The sequence below is a fragment of the Opisthorchis viverrini genome (assembly GCF_000715545.1).
Source record: "Opisthorchis viverrini unplaced genomic scaffold opera_v5_525, whole genome shotgun sequence".
NCBI classification, from domain to species: Eukaryota; Metazoa; Platyhelminthes; class Trematoda; order Opisthorchiida; family Opisthorchiidae; genus Opisthorchis; species Opisthorchis viverrini.
In genome coordinates, this window is record NW_008752176.1 from 129170 (window position 1) to 147532 (window position 18363).

General features: G+C 45.8%; 2 protein-coding genes across 2 annotated transcripts in view; one reads left to right on the forward strand and one right to left on the reverse strand.

Moving 5' to 3' along the window:
- Window positions 1-3567: 3567 nt before the first annotated feature.
- T265_11517 (hypothetical protein) lies at window positions 3568-11110 on the forward strand (the record flags this gene model as incomplete). The annotated part of the gene is made up of 8 exons (XM_009178194.1): window positions 3568-3773; window positions 4789-4986; window positions 5036-5193; window positions 5234-5364; window positions 5402-5495; window positions 5540-5697; window positions 5737-5832; window positions 10890-11110. 8 exons carry the CDS (start codon window positions 3568-3570, stop codon window positions 10914-10916), a joined length of 1068 nt encoding a protein of 355 aa, XP_009176458.1.
- Window positions 11111-13217: 2107 nt separating this feature from the next.
- The window catches only part of T265_11518 (hypothetical protein), a gene marked incomplete at both ends in the record, with an annotated part of 26008 nt that continues 20862 nt past the window's right edge, over window positions 13218-18363 (reverse strand). The window contains 5 exons of the mRNA XM_009178195.1: window positions 13218-13994; window positions 14514-14680; window positions 15908-16091; window positions 17256-17388; window positions 18071-18255. Of these exons, the coding sequence (XP_009176459.1) occupies window positions 13441-13994; window positions 14514-14680; window positions 15908-16091; window positions 17256-17388; window positions 18071-18255 (1223 nt within the window). The remainder of the gene's footprint in view (window positions 13995-14513; window positions 14681-15907; window positions 16092-17255; window positions 17389-18070; window positions 18256-18363) is intronic.

Below are 18363 nucleotides of genomic sequence, written 5' to 3' on the forward strand. Positions count from 1 at the left end.
CCACAAACTCGAGTCTAACGGGATTCAAGGGAAAGTCCTTAGCTGGATCAAATCGTCCCTATCAAACAGATCATTCCGAGTGAGAATAGGCTCGACCTACTCTTCTCCAGCGCTGGTCTCCACTGGAGTTCCTCAAGGCCCCGTCCTGGGACCACTGCTGTTTCTGATCTACGTCAACGATCTCCTAGATGTCCTTGGGAGTCCAACTCTACTCCTTGCGGACGACCTGAAATCCTGGAGTTCCAATGCCAGTGCCATCCGAATGGATACGGACGCTGCCAAGCAGTGGTCGTCGGACTGGCATCTTCCTCTGAATGATGAAAAGTGCGTCCGTATGTCATCTGAAGAGGACTTGGCGAATGCCTTTGTGAGAAGGGACCGAAAGTCATCATCATGAGGAAAGACGCCAAAAACGATTTGGGTATTGGGTCCCCTCAAACTTGTCCATCTCACTGCACGGTCGGAAATCAGCGCAAAGTGCATTCGCCATTTTATGGATGACCAGACGCACCTTCTCCCGTATTACTCGCATATACTGCCAAATACTCTATGAGGCCCACGTCAGAGTGCTTCTGGAATATGCCAAACAGGTTTTCTACTCAGGACACACGAAAGACATCACCCTCATTGAGCGTGTCCAGCGAGCTGCCACGAGACTGTTTACCGGCCTCAAATCCGTGGACTACGGAACGCGTCTCGCGATGCTTGATCTCTTTCCCCTGGAGTGCCGTCGTCTCCGAGGGGACCTAATTCTTACTTACGCCCTATTTGATGAAGGCTTGGCAAGCATTTGATAGGGTTCCACACGTCGCACTTCTCCACAAACTCGAGTCCTACGGGATTCAGGGAAAATTCCATCACTAGATCAAGGCGTTCCTATCAGACAGATAATTCCGTGGAAGAATTGGCTCGACCTACTCTTCTCCAGCGTCTGTCTCCATCGGAGTTCCTCAAGGTTCCGTCCAGGGACCAGTCCTGATTCTGGTCTACGTCAACGCCCTCACAGATGTTCTTGAAAGTCCATATCTACCTTTCGAAATCTACTTGAAATCCTGGAGTTCCAATGCCAGTGCCCTCCAAATGGATGTAGACGCTGCCAAGCAGTGGTCGTTGGACTGGCACCTTCCTCTGAATGATGAAAAGTGCGTCCATGTGTCGTTTAATGACCTTCCTCCGACGGTTGTACACGCTGCTTCTCGAACCCAATTTAAAGCACTATTAGACATTTATTTATGCGAATCCTCGCGCTGGCGAGCATACTGCCCCGCGCTGAGAACATAAAGAGCAGTGCTACACCCTTCTTTCACTTGTGCCTTTCAGGTGAATGACAGCCACTGACCGACAAGAACAAAACCGACCCGGGAGACTTGGGCAAAAGCCTCGATCCTGTGTATCAATCCCTGAATCCGTGAACAAATCTTGGCAAACAGCTTTTTTACCGTTGACCCGGCAAACACCGGCGGACATAGTAAGAAAATTTTCAAGCTCAGGGCACACATTAATTAGACAAAACTTTTTTTTCATTTCAGGTAGTAGCTCCGTGGAATGACCTTCCTCCGACGGTTGTACACGCTGCTTCTCGAACCCAATTTAAAGCACTATTAGACATTTATTTATGCGAATCCTCGCGCTGGCGAGCATACTGCCCCGCGCTGAGAACATAAAGAGCAGTGCTACACCCTTCTTTCACTTGTGCCTTTCAGGTGAATGACAGCCACTGACCGACAAGAACAAAACCGACCCGGGAGACTTGGGCAAAAGCCTCGATCCTGTGTATCAATCCCTGAATCCGTGAACAAATCTTGGCAAACAGCTTTTTTACCGTTGACCCGGCAAACACCGGCGGACATAGTAAGAAAATTTTCAAGCTCAGGGCACACATTAATTAGACAAAACTTTTTTTTCATTTCAGGTAGTAGCTCCGTGGAATGACCTTCCTCCGACGGTTGTACACGCTGCTTCTCGAACCCAATTTAAAGCACTATTAGACATTTATTTATGCGAATCCTCGCGCTGGCGAGCATACTGCCCCGCGCTGAGAACATAAAGAGCAGTGCTACACCCTTCTTTCACTTGTGCCTTTCAGGTGAATGACAGCCACTGACCGACAAGAACAAAACCGACCCGGGAGACTTGGGCAAAAGCCTCGATCCTGTGTATCAATCCGTGAACCCGTGAAAAGCATGCCACGGCTTGATTGGTCGTTATATGGGCCATCCGGGATGGAACATTTTGGCTCCGGGCTTCTCGCCCAGTTTAGATTTGTGGAGGATCCGTTGAGCAGGTCGCGGATACAACTGCGGGAATTCTCTGTTGTCCCCATCAAAGGCTGTACGAAGCTCCCGTTTCTTCTAATACATAAGACGGGTTACCAGTGATTAAAACGTCTCGTATAAAATTTTTTTTACGGATTCTTGCTCTGGCAAGCATACTGCCCGGCGCTTAGAACGTAAAGAGCAGTGCTAACCGGTTTTCACTTTAGCCTTTCAGGTGAACGACAGCCGCTGAACGACAAAAACAAAACCGACCCGGTAGACTTGGGCAAAAGCCTCAATCCTGTGTATCAATCCGTGAATCTCCGTCCCTTTCTTTTGACCTGTCGTTAGGTGCCTGAATTGCCTCCGTAGAATTTTGGAATTCAGGCTTGAAACAGAGCTTTCGGACTGTGCCACTATGAATCTTTCACCATTACGCCATCCGAGCCCAGAACGCACTGCTGGCACCAGTTGGCATTGTTCAGATCGCGCCTGAACGAAAACCCACATTACGACTGCGACGACGAACGTGGACGTTGCAATCATCTTCCGGGCTACCCAACCATATGGTGATGTCTGACAACACGGAATTAGGCCACACAAATGTCCCCCGGCATCCTCCTGCTTTGTATAACCTGAACTGAGTGTGAAACCCAGCATCGATACTTGTAAAGGTTTTGTGCTCAGTCTAACCGGGAGTAGGGTTCGAGCTGTTGTCTCTCATGAAAACCACCTAGTGTTACCTAAGCATTTGTAACCTGATGTTCCCACAAGAACCGCCCCATGTCTCGGAGGTTTTGACGATCAAAGTCGAAGAGTCCGTACGCGGCGGCGTGAAGAATGACAACGCTGGTGGATTACCACAGTCTAGGGGATGGAGAAGAACCGGACGAAGCAGAATGGTATATCGATTCCATCTCGCCGTCAACAGGAATTCAACGAGGCGTCACTCGTCCAACGTGATAAGGCACCCGTCCCGGATGATGTACACCCCGCACTTCTCAAAGAAGCTGGTGGACCCCTGGTGAACAGTCTAACGACCCTACTGCATGAGATTTGGGATGGATTTTCGGACAGAATACCGGCGGAATAGTGCACTGGAGCGGGTCGCGTTTGGAGACGCTTATGGTGTCAAAGTGGTGTACTCCTGAATCTCAGACTTCAGTGCGGGATGTTTTGTTGTATGACTGTGAGAATTGGCCTGTTCGATCAGCGGAACTAAGGCGTCTTCATGTGTTTCACAGTCGTTGTCTCAGAAACAGATCGTGTGGGTTGATGTCGGCGTATCCGTAACGAGGCAATTAGAAAGCGAATGTTCGGTTGTGCAACAGGTACTTCAATTGAAGAATGTGTCCAGAACCAGAAGTTGCGTCGGTTGGGACAGGTGTTGCATACGCCTAACCATCGTTTGCCGAAGAGAGTGCTTTTTTCCATGCCCAGTTCAGAGTGGCTTAATGACGGAGGCGGCCAATCCTTGAATTCGCAGAGAGATTACGAAACACGGGTGCCTGGGACCCCGTGATACTCACTTCGGCTGGTTGAAGACGCTGACCGATGTCAGTAGCAATCTTGTTTTTCTGTCCAGATTACCTGAGTGAGTGTTTGACGGTTTAGACACCTCGTGATGATTGTAGTAAGCTGGGACTAATTTCCTTCCAGGTCTTTATTCTTTTCTTCACTTCTCTTGATATAAATCATCTTTGTACGGCAGTGAAACATCTGTATTGAACACTGATGTCACGCTGTCGATGATGATGCGATATGAGGTAGACGCAACGGTACGCGCTTTTGTGGCGCTTGATGGATTGGCAGAAGACAAGCTTTGGCTTTTATGTGCTGAGTTCACTCTTTTAGACGGCGATCGACTCCTCAAAGCCCATTTTGTAGTGACGCAAGTTATGTATATGGGATAAATCCGAAATTGCGCGGAACATTTCTGACTGAGGAAAATATTAAACCTGCTGCAGCCAGCTCATGTTGCTTAAGTGAAGTAAGCGGCAGAACTACGTATGTAGGTTAGCTGAGGCATCTTTTATTGCTCCAAAGCATCTCTTTTTTGAAGAGCGATTGTCATACGGTAGTATGAAATGGGGGATAAACCCGATCCATCTAAATACAGACTGGTTTTTTCAACATATATTGAGACAGGCGATGTGGCGAATCGTCCAGCCATCCATTCCACAGCATACTCAACGATTTCAAGCGTGGACGCCTCAGCAAGACGGCTTTCAGCATGTTGTCAGCTAGGGTCTCGCGTTGAACCGACTATTAGTTGCACTATACTGGCTAGAATCTGACCTGTTGATAACATATAATAACCGCTGAATGTTGACCCTTGCAGAACTTCAGCAATAACCTTAACGGCTTGTTCTGATGAACTTAACAGTAAGCTTTGCTCTGCATTCATTTGCCACATCAGATACTGACCATTGTCCTTTTGCTAGTTTCAGACATCCTAACTTCTTCGTCCGCTCGGATCCTACTTGGTTTATTTTGAAGCTTTTCACTTTGTCATGTTGAATTCACAACCTAGTGGAACTCACTCGAACATTGGTCAACAAAAGCGGAACACATACACACATCTGTCTAAAGGACAGTCTCAACCTCATTCCATCCTTCCCGGCGGACATTCGGTTCCTACTTTTATTGGCCTCCCATCAGGGTGGAAACGAGAGGAGTGCACTCGTCCGTGTGGTTTGAGCACAGGGAAAACGGATGTTTACTATATAAGGTGCCTGTTTTGTTGTAATCTTACATGCGGTAACCTTTCAATTCCCCAGCCCCAATGGACAGAAGGTCAGAACAAAACATGAGATGAAATTTCTGCTTGATGATGCATATGACATTAGCACCTTTGACTGGAGAACGGGGAAGTTTCAAATGTCAGCCTCAAAAGTTCGTAGAACTGATGACTCTTCAAGTCCAACTTCTGCAAAGGGTAATATTTTTCCACCCAATACTGATACACTCGTATGCAGTTCCTCGCATGGATTCTGCCTTTGTACGCCGTACATCTCCCCCAGACGTGTTCACTCCTATTGTTGTCCGATCCCACCCGGAATGCAAACGTACCGATGTCAAGAACCTCAACCAGGAACCTCCACATCAGGTAAACATGATTATTTCTAGATATACTTCATCACCAGCTTTTTTGGGAAAAACGTTTTAAAGGCACTTACGCAGTCGATCCGGAAACTGGTGAGGCTTTCAAACAGCTTTCGTTACCGAAAGACATACAGTGTAAGTATCTTGTTTGCAGTTGCGCTAATTTTTACGCTTTTCAGCAGCCGGAGTACCTGGTTATGAAGCCCCACAGTTAGTACAGAGCCTTGTCAACGCTCTTGCTACGAAGAGCTCACCCATTACCGGTCAAGAACAACCAGTTTCAGCCTTTGAAAAGAATCCCTGTGTAGCAGCGAATAACTTGCAACCTATGATCAAGGTATATTTCTGTTGAAACGCCTTTATTCCTTGCCTATAGACGTACATAGTTTCAGATGAGGATGTTCGACGCCAAGAAGCGCGCGTCAGAGAACTTCGTCGGAAGTTGGAACTCGCTCGCAAGAAACTCAATCCAGTAAGTGGGTTATTTGTAACGTGTTTCTCCCTCGACTCATCTGCTTTCCAACGATATTCCACTATTTGACTTTCAGAAAATTCATCTCATAGGGTTGTATGCGGACGAGCAACATTAAACGTAAAACGATTATAGTTTTCAAACTTTGATGAAAAGAGTATCACTTGCTGACCTTTGACAGTATCTTAGCGACTCCTACACTATGACGCCCCATACCTACACCTTACTTGTGCATTATCATGTCGCAGTGCTACCGATTGGTATATACTAGAGGGCGCCTATGAAGCATCCAGAGTGTCCCACCAGGTTAGTTAATGGCTAGAGGCCTCGTGGCCTCCCAGGTTGGAGACCGAAATAAGTGTGGCAACCTGTCCCTGAAAGTTGGTCCACTGTGCTAATCGTATGCCGACCACCAATGCCTTGCGGTCAGACTTTTGAGCTAGTTTGGTGATGGATCATAATGGTCCTTCTCTGAGTTTGGACCATCTAGCAATATGCAATGCCGCGTGCGGCCATGATATACACGCGGTAAAGGGTCTTCTTACCACACTGGCCTTGGCTAGAGCTCAGTTGTTAGAGCACAAATTTACTGACCGAAAGATCCGTGGTTCGAACCCGACCGCTGCCCCTCGACTTCCCCTGTCTAGGCTTGGGCAACCTGGCAGTATCCCACCCCTCGTCCTTCTTTTGGGTGGTATGGCAGCTAGTCATCGGATAGGTGTTGCAGATTGAACATTTATTTATTTTATCTATTTAGCGGCCGTTGCTTGATAGCGCCGGCCTGGTAAACTTTTTCGACGCATACAGCAGGGCAGATGAGAGAATACGTAACTGTCGACGCCATCCATCTTCCTCCATTCTTCTATCGTAATTTCCAGATAGTCTTACTCAATATACACCTTTAAGGACTCATCGTCACTTAGAAATTCAGGTCACTTTGCGACTGCTGCGGCTATTGGCAATTGTATTGATGTAGATATCACTCTCCAAGCCGAGACTTCCTTGACGGTATCCCCGTAAACGATCGACTCCGTGCTTTTGGACTATCCATCTTCACATGACCTCGCATTGTTTGAAATACTAACTGATGTGTTACCTCGTGTGCACTAACCAAATTTAGTCGNTGAGTGACACCTCCTGCTGAATACTCATTATATTGTTTGCCACGAGGAGTTCAGTAATAGTCGCAATAGGGGAAGACTTCAGCATACAAGTAGAGCGCCTCGGTTTAGCTTAGAACAAAACGAAGTGCTAATGGTCAGCGATGTTTGTACCAACAACCAGTTCTCTCTCAGTCCTATTGGGCTTAGGCGTAGTGGACGCCTGGCATTCTTCTGCTGTTAGGCATATTTGGAATTCAAAGTCCTGCTTTTTATCCTTGTGGGTTTACTCAGATCACATTCTTGTCCTACGTAAATTCCGGTCAAGATTCTTCTGTAAACCTGAGGATACAACCCCTAATCTAGGAGCGGAAAAAATGTGTTAACTACACATTCCAGAGGCATAGCAAATCCTACCACTAGTTGCCGATCAGGTGACTGCTTATCAGTTCATCGAGCCTGAATTGATCTTAGATAATACTCTTAACATTTTTGTACAAAAGCCAGCGCCTGATATTATCAACAGCAGCTTAGTTGACTATCGACTTCAACACCCGTCATTCTACCCGAGCCGGGGTATGTGAGTTTAGATCCCCCTCATGTATGAAATACTGAATGCCTTTTTGTTCTAAAGTGCCTTTGGGCAGCTGGGCCGAATGGCCTTCCATTCGTGTTACTGAGGAAGAACGGTGAGTCTTAGGATTTATGGCCAAATTGTTCCAACCTTTTTGGGAGCAAGGACGCACTCCAGAGCCCTGTAGCCTGTCAGACGCCATACTTTCCTTCAAAGTCCCTCGAAACGACTAGTCCGAACACGGAGTCGTAGTCTTCACACCCGTCATAACACAGCTACTAGCTTCCTTGATGCTTCTTCACCTTGTTGTAGTGCGTGAGCGCAACCACGAGAACATCCGGCGGGATTTTGACCAGGTGTGATTGTAATATTCTTGCCTTTGTCGGTCAGAGTTGGCAATGGAATGTACAGTGGCTACTGTCTATCCCCTTATTTGTCAGTGACACCGTTATGGAATAAATACCCCAAGGGATTGAAAATCGAAATAGCCCCTGGAGATTGACAGCCTGCACTATATCGTTCTGTTTACTCTAAAGTGAATATCAGAAGTGGTTCGTCGGCTTGGCATCTTCAGAGATCAAAATGCTCACCATCTAGTCCTCAATCTTTCCATGCCCGTTTAATAGTGAGGTCCAGAGTTTTAGTTCGTTGACCCCAGGAACCTCTTAGGTCACAATTTAGGAGAAAGCTAATTCAGGGACGGACACTTCTTGCCAGCTTTCTCTGTTGGAAACGTCAGGAACTATTTTGTTTGTGCCAGAGGACCACGTATGGGAGACATATGTAGGCGCAATCTCACGTGGTTGCGGATCTTGGCACCTCTGAACTGAAGACACGAAATTTCTCCAAGCATTTTACCACCGGTACGGTGGTGGCAGGTTAAGTTATCTGACTATAGTGTTTTTTCAGTGAAACTTAAACAACTTGGTGGCGAACCCGAATCACCAACGCAGTAACTAAGCCGTATCGAATTACGCTGAGTTGGTACGTGTACTACGCCTACCCAACGAACTTCTACCAAAGGGAGCGCTGAGCTGGATATAGCTCAGTGGTCAAGGTGCGAACTAACGGCCGGAAGGTTTGTGGTTCAAACTACTGTCTGGCCTTAGTTAACTAGCAATATCTCAACTCCCGTGCCTCTATCGGGTGACATGGTAGCTAGATGCCAAAAGGGTGTTACAACTGAACGATTATTATCTGTTATTAGAGGAAGCACTGTCTTTCACTCAAAGCCCTTTCCAGTGAGAAATTCCTGGATGGTAGACTGATTTGATGACGCGAAATAAATTCGGCTGTGTACTTTGACATTTTCATGCATTCCTGAAGGAGGTCCATGCTACTGTTCCCTGTTTCGAAAAGACATGACATGGCCGTAACTAGTTTCATTGACGGGTGTGTTGTCACCTCCCGACAGGACCGTCTAGGCATCGCTTGTCTTGAATGCTGATCATTATTATGCAGATTTGTGATGTATATGCCTTATGCCTGACCCATAGATGTCACAGATTCCATTCTCTCAAAAGTATCGAGAAGTTCTCCGCAAAGTTCACGCAATTTCAGTGCAAGTGCTTTCGCCTGCGCTTGTTTATTTTGTGAGTGGTAGGGTGCACACTGTAAGTTGGCACGATCCCACGGTTACCATGACCCAGGAAATTTGTCCACACCGGTACTTGGAGATACCCGTGGGAGTTCATACTTGTTTTTGAAAAGGCTAACTACCATCGTTTCGTTGGCTGATGGAGTTGATTTCCTTGACACTTGCTGAATGTGATTTTGTTTATACCTTATATTCGGGAAAGCACCGCCAAGTCAACCTTTCTGTGCAGGTGACTTTAAGACCAAATTCTGAATCCATGGCCTAACAACTTACAGGTTTACCGCCGGGATCGATGACTGTTTAGAGGAAACGATCAGACTGTTCGCATATCCAATGGCTCACCAAACCGATATTCATGTCTTACAATGAATGGGCTTTATATCTGTATCGCACGACTTGGTGTGCGCCTTATACATGCAAAGTGTGAGGCGGCTGTGGCTGAGCGGAACAGAACCGAACCCCTTGTTGGCAAGTTTATCTATCCAGCTCACTATATGAGATCCGATGGCCTGGGCATAGATGATGCTTTTCGAACTGGAAAAGTCATGCTAGCCCCAAACTCTGTCATCTATGGAGTCAATGTGCTATCAAGGCGTCACAGACCGTTTGTAGTAATGTAGTACGAACATAGACTGGAAGCACGGTCGCCGCAGTTTCATTTGTCACATTCTTCGATTGCCACCAGACCAAGTTCCTTGCAAAATCTTCTTTTGTCCAACCTCGTCTTTTTTGGGATTGGTCCGGAAGGAGCCGGGTCGTGACTCAGCAGTGAAGCACAAAGGTAACTGGGTGACAAGCACCGCTTCGTTAATAGACACTATTTCAGTAGTTATGAATGTTAATCGGTGGCTCGATCGTGCTTCTGTTGGTGTACTCGTACTTCAGCTATTTCTTCCAATGCTCGTTGATAAACGAAACGTCGGATGCTTAGATCACTTTAAAACCTAGACAACTGCTACTGTAGGTATTGGTCAGATAAATTACTGCAAAACAAAAGAAACTGACATAATCACACGTCAGCACAAAGTTCTGAGCTACACCTTCTCAACATAGCAAGCAAAACAATGGTTCGAAGTTATCCGAAACTGACTCTTGTTACCTGACTCACTACCCAAGTTGAATTGTGTAGTGTAAGAAAGCGGACTTCTATTTCGAAATAGTTTCCAAGACGCCAACTATGTTGTCAATGGAGTACGGCCGCAATGTCAACAACGCGAAGAATCTATCTAGCAATTCATCCAGATTTTATGCTTCCTCATTCATCATCATCATTGTCAGCTGCAATAACCGCGTACTCGTCGTACAGTGGTTGTAGCTGCCGCAGTTTCGTTCACCGATGATTTGGGGGGAGGGTGGGATGCTTGCTTGTTGACCCTCTGTGTCTAGACTTTTACACTCTCCTATCTACGGTAAGCAGTTGTGCGTACACTGTCCCCTCCGCATATGACTTAAAAAAATAAACCGGCGAGGTCGCACTCACGTCGCACAACCCTTTACCACTGACCTTAATAGTCATACAGTTTTATCAAACGGGTTTTTGCGTAGGAGGCAGCTGTATGGAAAAAGCCTTGTAACACGTCATTGTTTTCAAATCAACCGAATACCATGTATAGCCCCCCGTCTTATGGATACGTTTTCCTCAAGGTTTTGGTGTACACGAGGCTCAAAGTGTTGAGCTCATCTCAGAATTATCCCTTCTTTTTCTGTGTGTACTTTCCCTGTTTGCATCGGCATCACACTCGTTCACGGAACTTGTCAACAATAACTCTGTACTACCGTTTTTCAGCGTTATTCGAGTGAACGACACGGATAGAACAATTGGAATGACATGAACCCTTGCCCCAGCCCTCATTGTACCTATTGCTAAGTTTGAGTGTCCCAGTGTATAATGCTTGCCTTCATTCATTGTTCTCATGGTCAAGCTCCTTCGTATGTATACGGTGCACAAGTGCAACATTGCAAACCTGTATTCTGAATATTTTCTTGACCAAATGCATGAACTTTGTTGTTTCTAGCAACTTCAATCAGGCGTTGGGTGGCTTTGAATTAAGACATACGTGTAGTCTAACTGTCCCTCATCATCCACATCACTATCGACAGTAATATCGATGTTGAACACCGGCACTTCACGGCCATCAGCTGGCCTGCATTTAGGAAGATTTATATGACAACGCACCCTAGATTTATGTCGAGAGACACTACCCGCCTATAGTGTGGTACGATATACTGCTGCCAAGTGGTGTAAATATAAATGATGGTCCATGACATCTGCAATAGCGATTCTCTCCGTAGTTTGGAAGTAGGAGCCTGGATTACTCAAATGCAAGCCGGGTATTGCATTCGCCGCTTGGAGACGTTTTTGCCAGTAATTCATACCAACAAAGCTAGTGAGCTGGTTCGATCTCCCCACTATGGGTGACAGACTGCACCTTCGGTGTCCCCAGCCGTAGCTATAATGGGTGTCGTTTGCGCAAAACCAGCCACTGTTACCAACTTCACGTTTGCACGGAGCATCTACTTTCGCTACGTACATCGTCGGCTCGTCATCCGCAGCGTATTTCACAGCCACTTTTCACGCGCTGCAGCGTTTTTCAGTGGAAATGCAAGCGTTCCTGTTTGGTTTCTCTTTACTCAAGCCAGAAAACAAGATAGCTTGATTTGCCGTCGGTAAGGTTGTGAAAACTCATGCTCTATGCCTTGTCGCCATAATGAGATCACAAGGTTTCATTATCCGTATCGAGACGCAAGTTGGCTCTACAGACGGGAACAATAACCAAATATACTTTCGGATCGTAGGCAACTAACTGTCACGACCCCATTCGACTGACATTTGTGTGCTCTGTGGAAATTTATACACCGTAACATTGTAGGCTACTTCTTGCTAAGTAAAGTACTCCATACTTTAAAGAAACGCCTTCGGGAGATGTTAGTTCTCTCTCAATCAAACCCTTTCTTCGTGCGTAGCCTGATTGGGAACAGCCCCATCGTCAGTGTTTTGCACTATGGCAGTAAAAATTCAATTGGACCTGACGTTTTAAACAAATTGTACCACAGTACTTTGCCTCATTCGGAGCGGATGTGCTGGATGTTCAATAGCTTTGGATATAGGTGATCAAGATATCACAAACCTATATATTGCTCATCGTCGCCAGCTGGTTGTTGTTCTGTCTAGTCAGACGTAAAAATCATGTCTATCACGAGGACTTATCCGCATTCACGAAGACAGTGGGAATTACTTGGAATCAGACAAATTGTGTGACTGTCCTTTCAACCCACACCGCAATCATCGCTCATCCTGAACGGTGTGTACTTACACTAAGTAAGACTGAGTCAGATCAAGACAATCAACTGCGCAGAGTAACTATATCGTGATGGGCTCCCTTCTCAGAAACTAAATCAAGCACTTCCTCCAGGGTTCAGAGAAGTTTGTTTCCCCAAAATGACCTGGTTGACTGAGAGTTCACCGTGGCGGAGCATTGTTTTTTAACGATCTCACTTAAGGCACAGATTGAATCAACTCGTGGAGGACCAGTTACATCAGAGGGGGCAGCGATGTAGCATTAGGTTTCCACGTGAATATACTCACCGGAATGCACCGTATAAAGCATTAATGGAGCAAAAGGAAATCGACAAGAGGTCAAATGCAAACATCTCCCTAGTTGCTGGCAAAATGTCTGGGCCCGGAGAATACGAACCCGTCCACCTTTATAATGAATTTGACTGTGGGTAAGGTGCAGTAAGGCGAAAGCTACTAGGAGTTTACATTGCCTTTTTAGACACGGCTGTTCTGGAAACTTTAACGGGAGGAAAGAAACGACGAACTTCTACATTGACAAACCACCCCATCCAGTTCGTTCAACGCCTGTCTATATGAATCACACGGCCAGTTGCAGCTGAGGGAGCGCTGGGGTAAGAACAGCGCGGAAGATTATATGTTGCTCTCAATAAGCAAGCATGAGCGACTGTGGTTAAAACAAATGAAACTAATGGCGATCCGCAGGCTGTACAGATGATTGGGAACGGGCAACTCATGCTCTACGCCGTCGCCACAATGAGATCCCAAGGTTTCGTTATTCAAAATACATTGCAGTCCAAAAAGAGTGGATATATTCAGTTTGGTACAATGACGAGAGATATCCTATCAAAACACGTAAAATGTCACGAAAATAGGGTCCAAGGTATAAAAAGTACATACGAAAATACAGACAATTGAGATATTAAAAGCATGTGCAACAATAAAACAAAAATAAAACTTTGGCTTGCAGGTGGTAATTGTGGTGAGAAGCAACGGTCGGCAGTGGGCGCCTACTGCGTGAAAGCCGCGTTAGGTTTTATCATTAAAGATCCATTGTGAAGGTGCGTGGTCCATTGTATGAGTAGTCCGAAAACCGCCTGCCTCTTGTATAACCTACGGCAGGGGATTGTCCGCGACGGCTGGTGGAAATCGGCGAACCACCATGATAAGGTATTTTGGGGAGTCCGTATAACGGAATGGGTGGTGGAGGCGGATGGTTACGCGGTCGGCCTGTTGAGTGACCAGCAGGCGCCAGTAGACGTCCACGTGAATGCTGGGAAGCAGAATAACTGACTCGACTTTCCAGCTCCAGGTCATCCATACTGGATGCCGACCCCCAATCGACATCAGAGTTGTTCATAGCCGGAATATTACGAGTGGAGAAAGCATCCTTGAAGGCCGTCTGAAATGCAGAACCAAGTGCAGCTCCAGGGGTAGCCAGGCGCACTTCGTGAAGGAAATGATCGGGTTTCGGCCGTCGACAACTAAGCCCAATAAGGGTTAACAGCAAAATGAGGACGGTAGAAACCAAGCAGCCGAGAATCACGGTGGCTATTTGAGATCCGAACAGTGGGAAATAATATAGCGGAGGAGAAGCTATTGGGCGGAAGAAAAAATATGACTGAGTATAGCCAATCGGACAAGTATTATGCGAGGAAAATGGTGACCTCGTTTTATCGATTCGCCGAAAAGAGACCCGGATGGTTGATACCGAAAGTTCCTATGTGCCGATACCTCAGAAGTGACAACTCGCCGACGACACTCCTGGAATTCAGAACTTCTCTAGGTTTACGCGCACAGCTATGTTCTTATTAGCATTTGATGAAATTCCAAGAGCCTAGGCAAGTATCAGTGATAACTAATGTGAGCGAGATAGGAGCTTCGAGTGGTGAGCATCGTCGTCAGCCTTCTTCGGATATTCAACATCAATCAGTTGCCATTTGGTTTTCACTCTTTCGGAATATAGCAACATGGGATTACCATGAAAGTTACTCGATTCCGAAAAATCATTTGTGAAGTGATTAGGTAGGATAAACCAGACGTAAGGGACCCTTAGTACGATATGAATAAATTAAGAAGGCCACTCGGCAGATAAATTGGTCAAACAATACTTACGTGGAACGATTTCGGCCAAACCCAAAAATCGTTGGCGCCAAAATGCCATTTCCAAGGGTCGGAAATTGTACCGCATTGTACTGTTTAAATAAATGAAAAGGTATCCGCCCTCTGAAGGTTTGTGGGGTCTCCACGTGGTGTTTTTTATTTCATACGGTGTTGGGTTCCTGTTCGGAGGGAAACGATAAACTTCAATGATCTCTTTGAATGGTATAGAACAACGGTGATGACTTCTATAGGGGGGTGCAGTGAGGGAAAGCGTGTCAACTGAATCCGGAGACAGGTTTAGACGCGTAAGTTGTGGACGTTTTACTGGATGATCGCTTAGCCCACCGTCCTCATCAAGAGATAGCATTGCGTCGAGTGACTTCGATTTCTCGTTACAGTGTACCAGTTGACCACATTCCAAGCCATAGCACGGTCGACCCAATTGAGCAACTTAACCTATAGATCATGAAAAGCATGCTTATTGTGTGTAACTCGTACTGAACACCGTATACTTGTCACCGAGTGGCCATCTACATAAGACATACAAACATCAAATCCCAACCGACGACTGTTTTCTCAAAGTTCCTGTCCGTGGACGTCGAGTTTTCATGTGCAAAACAAGAGATTGGAGCGACCAACATTGTCTCCACGGGTTCCACCCCGCTTCATGGAGCCAGTAAGGGGACCGTTGGTGACAAGTGAACCTGTAGAGTTGCGTGTGGTCATTTTCGGGTCGATTTTACACACTGAGAAGTCAGTAAGAAAAGTTTTTCAAGTACAAGTGAACCTGTAGAGTTACCTGAGGATCATTTTCGGTCGATTTTACACACTAAGAAGTCAGTAAGAAAAGTTTTTCAAGTACGAATTAGTGAACCAACATCCTACGTACATTTGAAATTTCGGGAGATAGTGGATAGCCACAGTAAGTGATAATCCCACCGGATAGAGATCAAAGGCGAACTCCCAAAAAGAAAAGTTCTTAGAGCGAGTTTTTTCTCCGATAACTCGATGGTTTCAGTCTAGAATTGGAAAATCTCTCAACTTGAATGCCTCGTGCACTTTGTGATAAGGCTGGCGGCTACATACCGAAGAATCCACCGCTTGAATGCTTACTAGAGGGTGTGAAAGTGGAAGCTGTTCATGAACTACTTAAACAAAACCGGCATATTTGGCCCGAGAAGCGTGTTACCGTCTACGGTAAGATCAAAACCCAAGTCGCCAGGCTTAGTATAACTAGTATCGGGCAACTGAGCAGACGATATTAAGCAATCACGGCTGGAGTCCACTCTAGCACACGTGCACGATGCGTATGATGGTGAAAATAGACAGATCTAACGGGACAATCGAGTTCTTCAATCGAACTACACACAAACGTTTAACAAAGAAATTGATCAAAAGAAGCTCACCCCATTTTGGCGAAGTTTGTCCACAAATCCATCAAGAATTCACTCATATTGGTGTCGTGTGGATAGAAGAAGGGGCGATTCGCTGTGATGGGTATCGCTGATTCGCCGTAGACAGTGGACCAGAAGGTCGAGTTCAAGAATGGGAAACCAAAGAGAAACGGCAGTAGGGCTCCGTGGTAAACTCCTGTGTAAATCAAGAAAAAAATGAAGGAATAGTATGCAGGAAATCTTGCTAGCAGTACGCTGCGGATTGGGTATTATCTCATAAATCACCTGATGCACCAACCGTTGGTGTTTAGCAACAACGAAGCGAACGCTCACTTCCACACCACCGAACCAGTTAAGCTGGCCAGTCGACTGTCTTGTCGCACTCAGGATGTCAAAGCCTTCCCTTATTGGGGAGCAAGGTAGATAACACATAAACTGGAAACCAAGTGCATGTCTCTTGCGGGTTTGGATACCTCAAACTATTTCACTCACATGCTGATATCGTGCGATCATTGAAATAGTTGTAACACTAGCTTATCCTCAGTTTTTTCCTTGAGGTTTTATCCATGTCTGCAGACCTCATCGAATCCGATTCCTCATTTGACACCAAGCGGTTATAACTCGAACCACAGTACACGATTGATAGTTGAACTGAAATGTTACTCACCAGACACGCATATTCCAAAAGCCAGACAGGTTCTAGAGTATTTTGAAAGTGACTAGCTCACCCATATGCCTTGTTGTATTGACAGAACACACTACTCGTAAGGTTGCTGAAAACCCTTCGACAGTCAACCACAGGTTTCAGTTTAATATTCGAGTTGCTATCAACCTTGTGTTACACACTAGCACTAGATTGTCGTTATTCATTACAGTTGCCGTATGGCACCAACTCAAGCAGTGACAAACTGATTCAATAGCTCATATGATATAATTCTCCACTGCCAACGCTACATATACTCCCACACAGTCGGCAGATGGCCTACAAATCCTCTCCTCTCCATAGATGAAAGGATCGAAACGTACAAGTTAGTTGTATACCTTTCATACAACCCGACGGGAGGATAAAGGCTGAGAAATCGCCAGGTTGTCCAAACCTAGAGGGGAGTAGTCAGAAATCTAAGAGCAGGTTCAAACAGAAGGCTACAACTTGATCTCTGCGCAACCTCGAGTTGAAATCCAGAGTAACGAGAAAACCAAGCCCACAAAACACAGTTGAGTAACTACATGACGTCCATTGGTGGTAAATGGTGAATAGTACATCCGATCGATACCTGTTTCTTGAGGCAGACATTGGAATCTACCTAATAAGGCGAAAAATTCATTTCTCGGAAGAACTTTAGCCGACTGTTTCACTTACCCCTTTGAGGTTGCAGCTCGGTATCGTTGGGGCTGAGATAAGCAAATTCGTAAAAATATACTTCATTTGAGTGGGCTGAATGAAAGCTGGCTACATTCTCCAGAGGCGAATTAATCTCGTAGTCGGATATAAGCTGGAATGGCACAGAACATAAAAGGTGGATGGATAGGGGAGTTCAGACCATGATCAATGAGTTGTGATCAACATAGTCAAAGATTTTACGGTGATCGACTGAACTGGAGATAGTAAAATATCGCGCGGAAGTCTACATCTCTAAACAGTCAGCCAGGCAAAAAGAACGCAGCAACCATTACCTTAATTACCCAAAAAGTCGTGCTTGTGATTCGCCAGCTGCAGCTTTAATGGCATGCATCACTGGTCCGGTGGCTTTTGGAACCAAAGAAACTGTATTCTCGTCTCGTTACTCATTCCGCGTTGCGCGCACGATGTAAGTGAACTTCGACACGAATGGGGACATGAGATGACCAAATTTTTGAACTGCTGGTCAAAAGCAACCAAGTACAGCATTAAGTCCTAAACGTTGGGGCTAAAAATATGGCTGAAAGTTTCAATATTCTAATGCTGCTGCAATAACGTAAACCGTCGTGGTGATTGATTCCAGTCGAGGTGTTGCCATGGTTGATGGGATAGGAGTGTGTTTGCCTCCCAAGGCAGGGCGTTGAATCTCAATAGCCCTTGAATGTGACTTAGACCAATTTAATGCTCAACGTAGAAAACAACAGGCTTTGTCCAACGGAATGGATAAAAACAGTTTGTAATACACAATATAAACGCAGCAGAGCGCTGAGCCTTACCGCAACCAGTCGTTCCCAGCGGGCTGTGTTGTTAGCCAGATTGGGCCACCATGTATAGCGAGTATAAAGTTCCTCAGTGGTGGCGTTGAAACGAAATACATTTTCATAGTTCACAATATTACCAATGGTGCGCCTTGCCAAAGCATCCGTGAACTGATCGATCGCGTAAACGTGAGACTCCCACTCTGCAAAGAATATAAAAACGAAGTCGAGTAGAACAGTTGATTTACATTACCAACCAAGCAACGCAGTTTAGCACTACCTTTATTGAAACGTTGTTCCTGCTACATTAT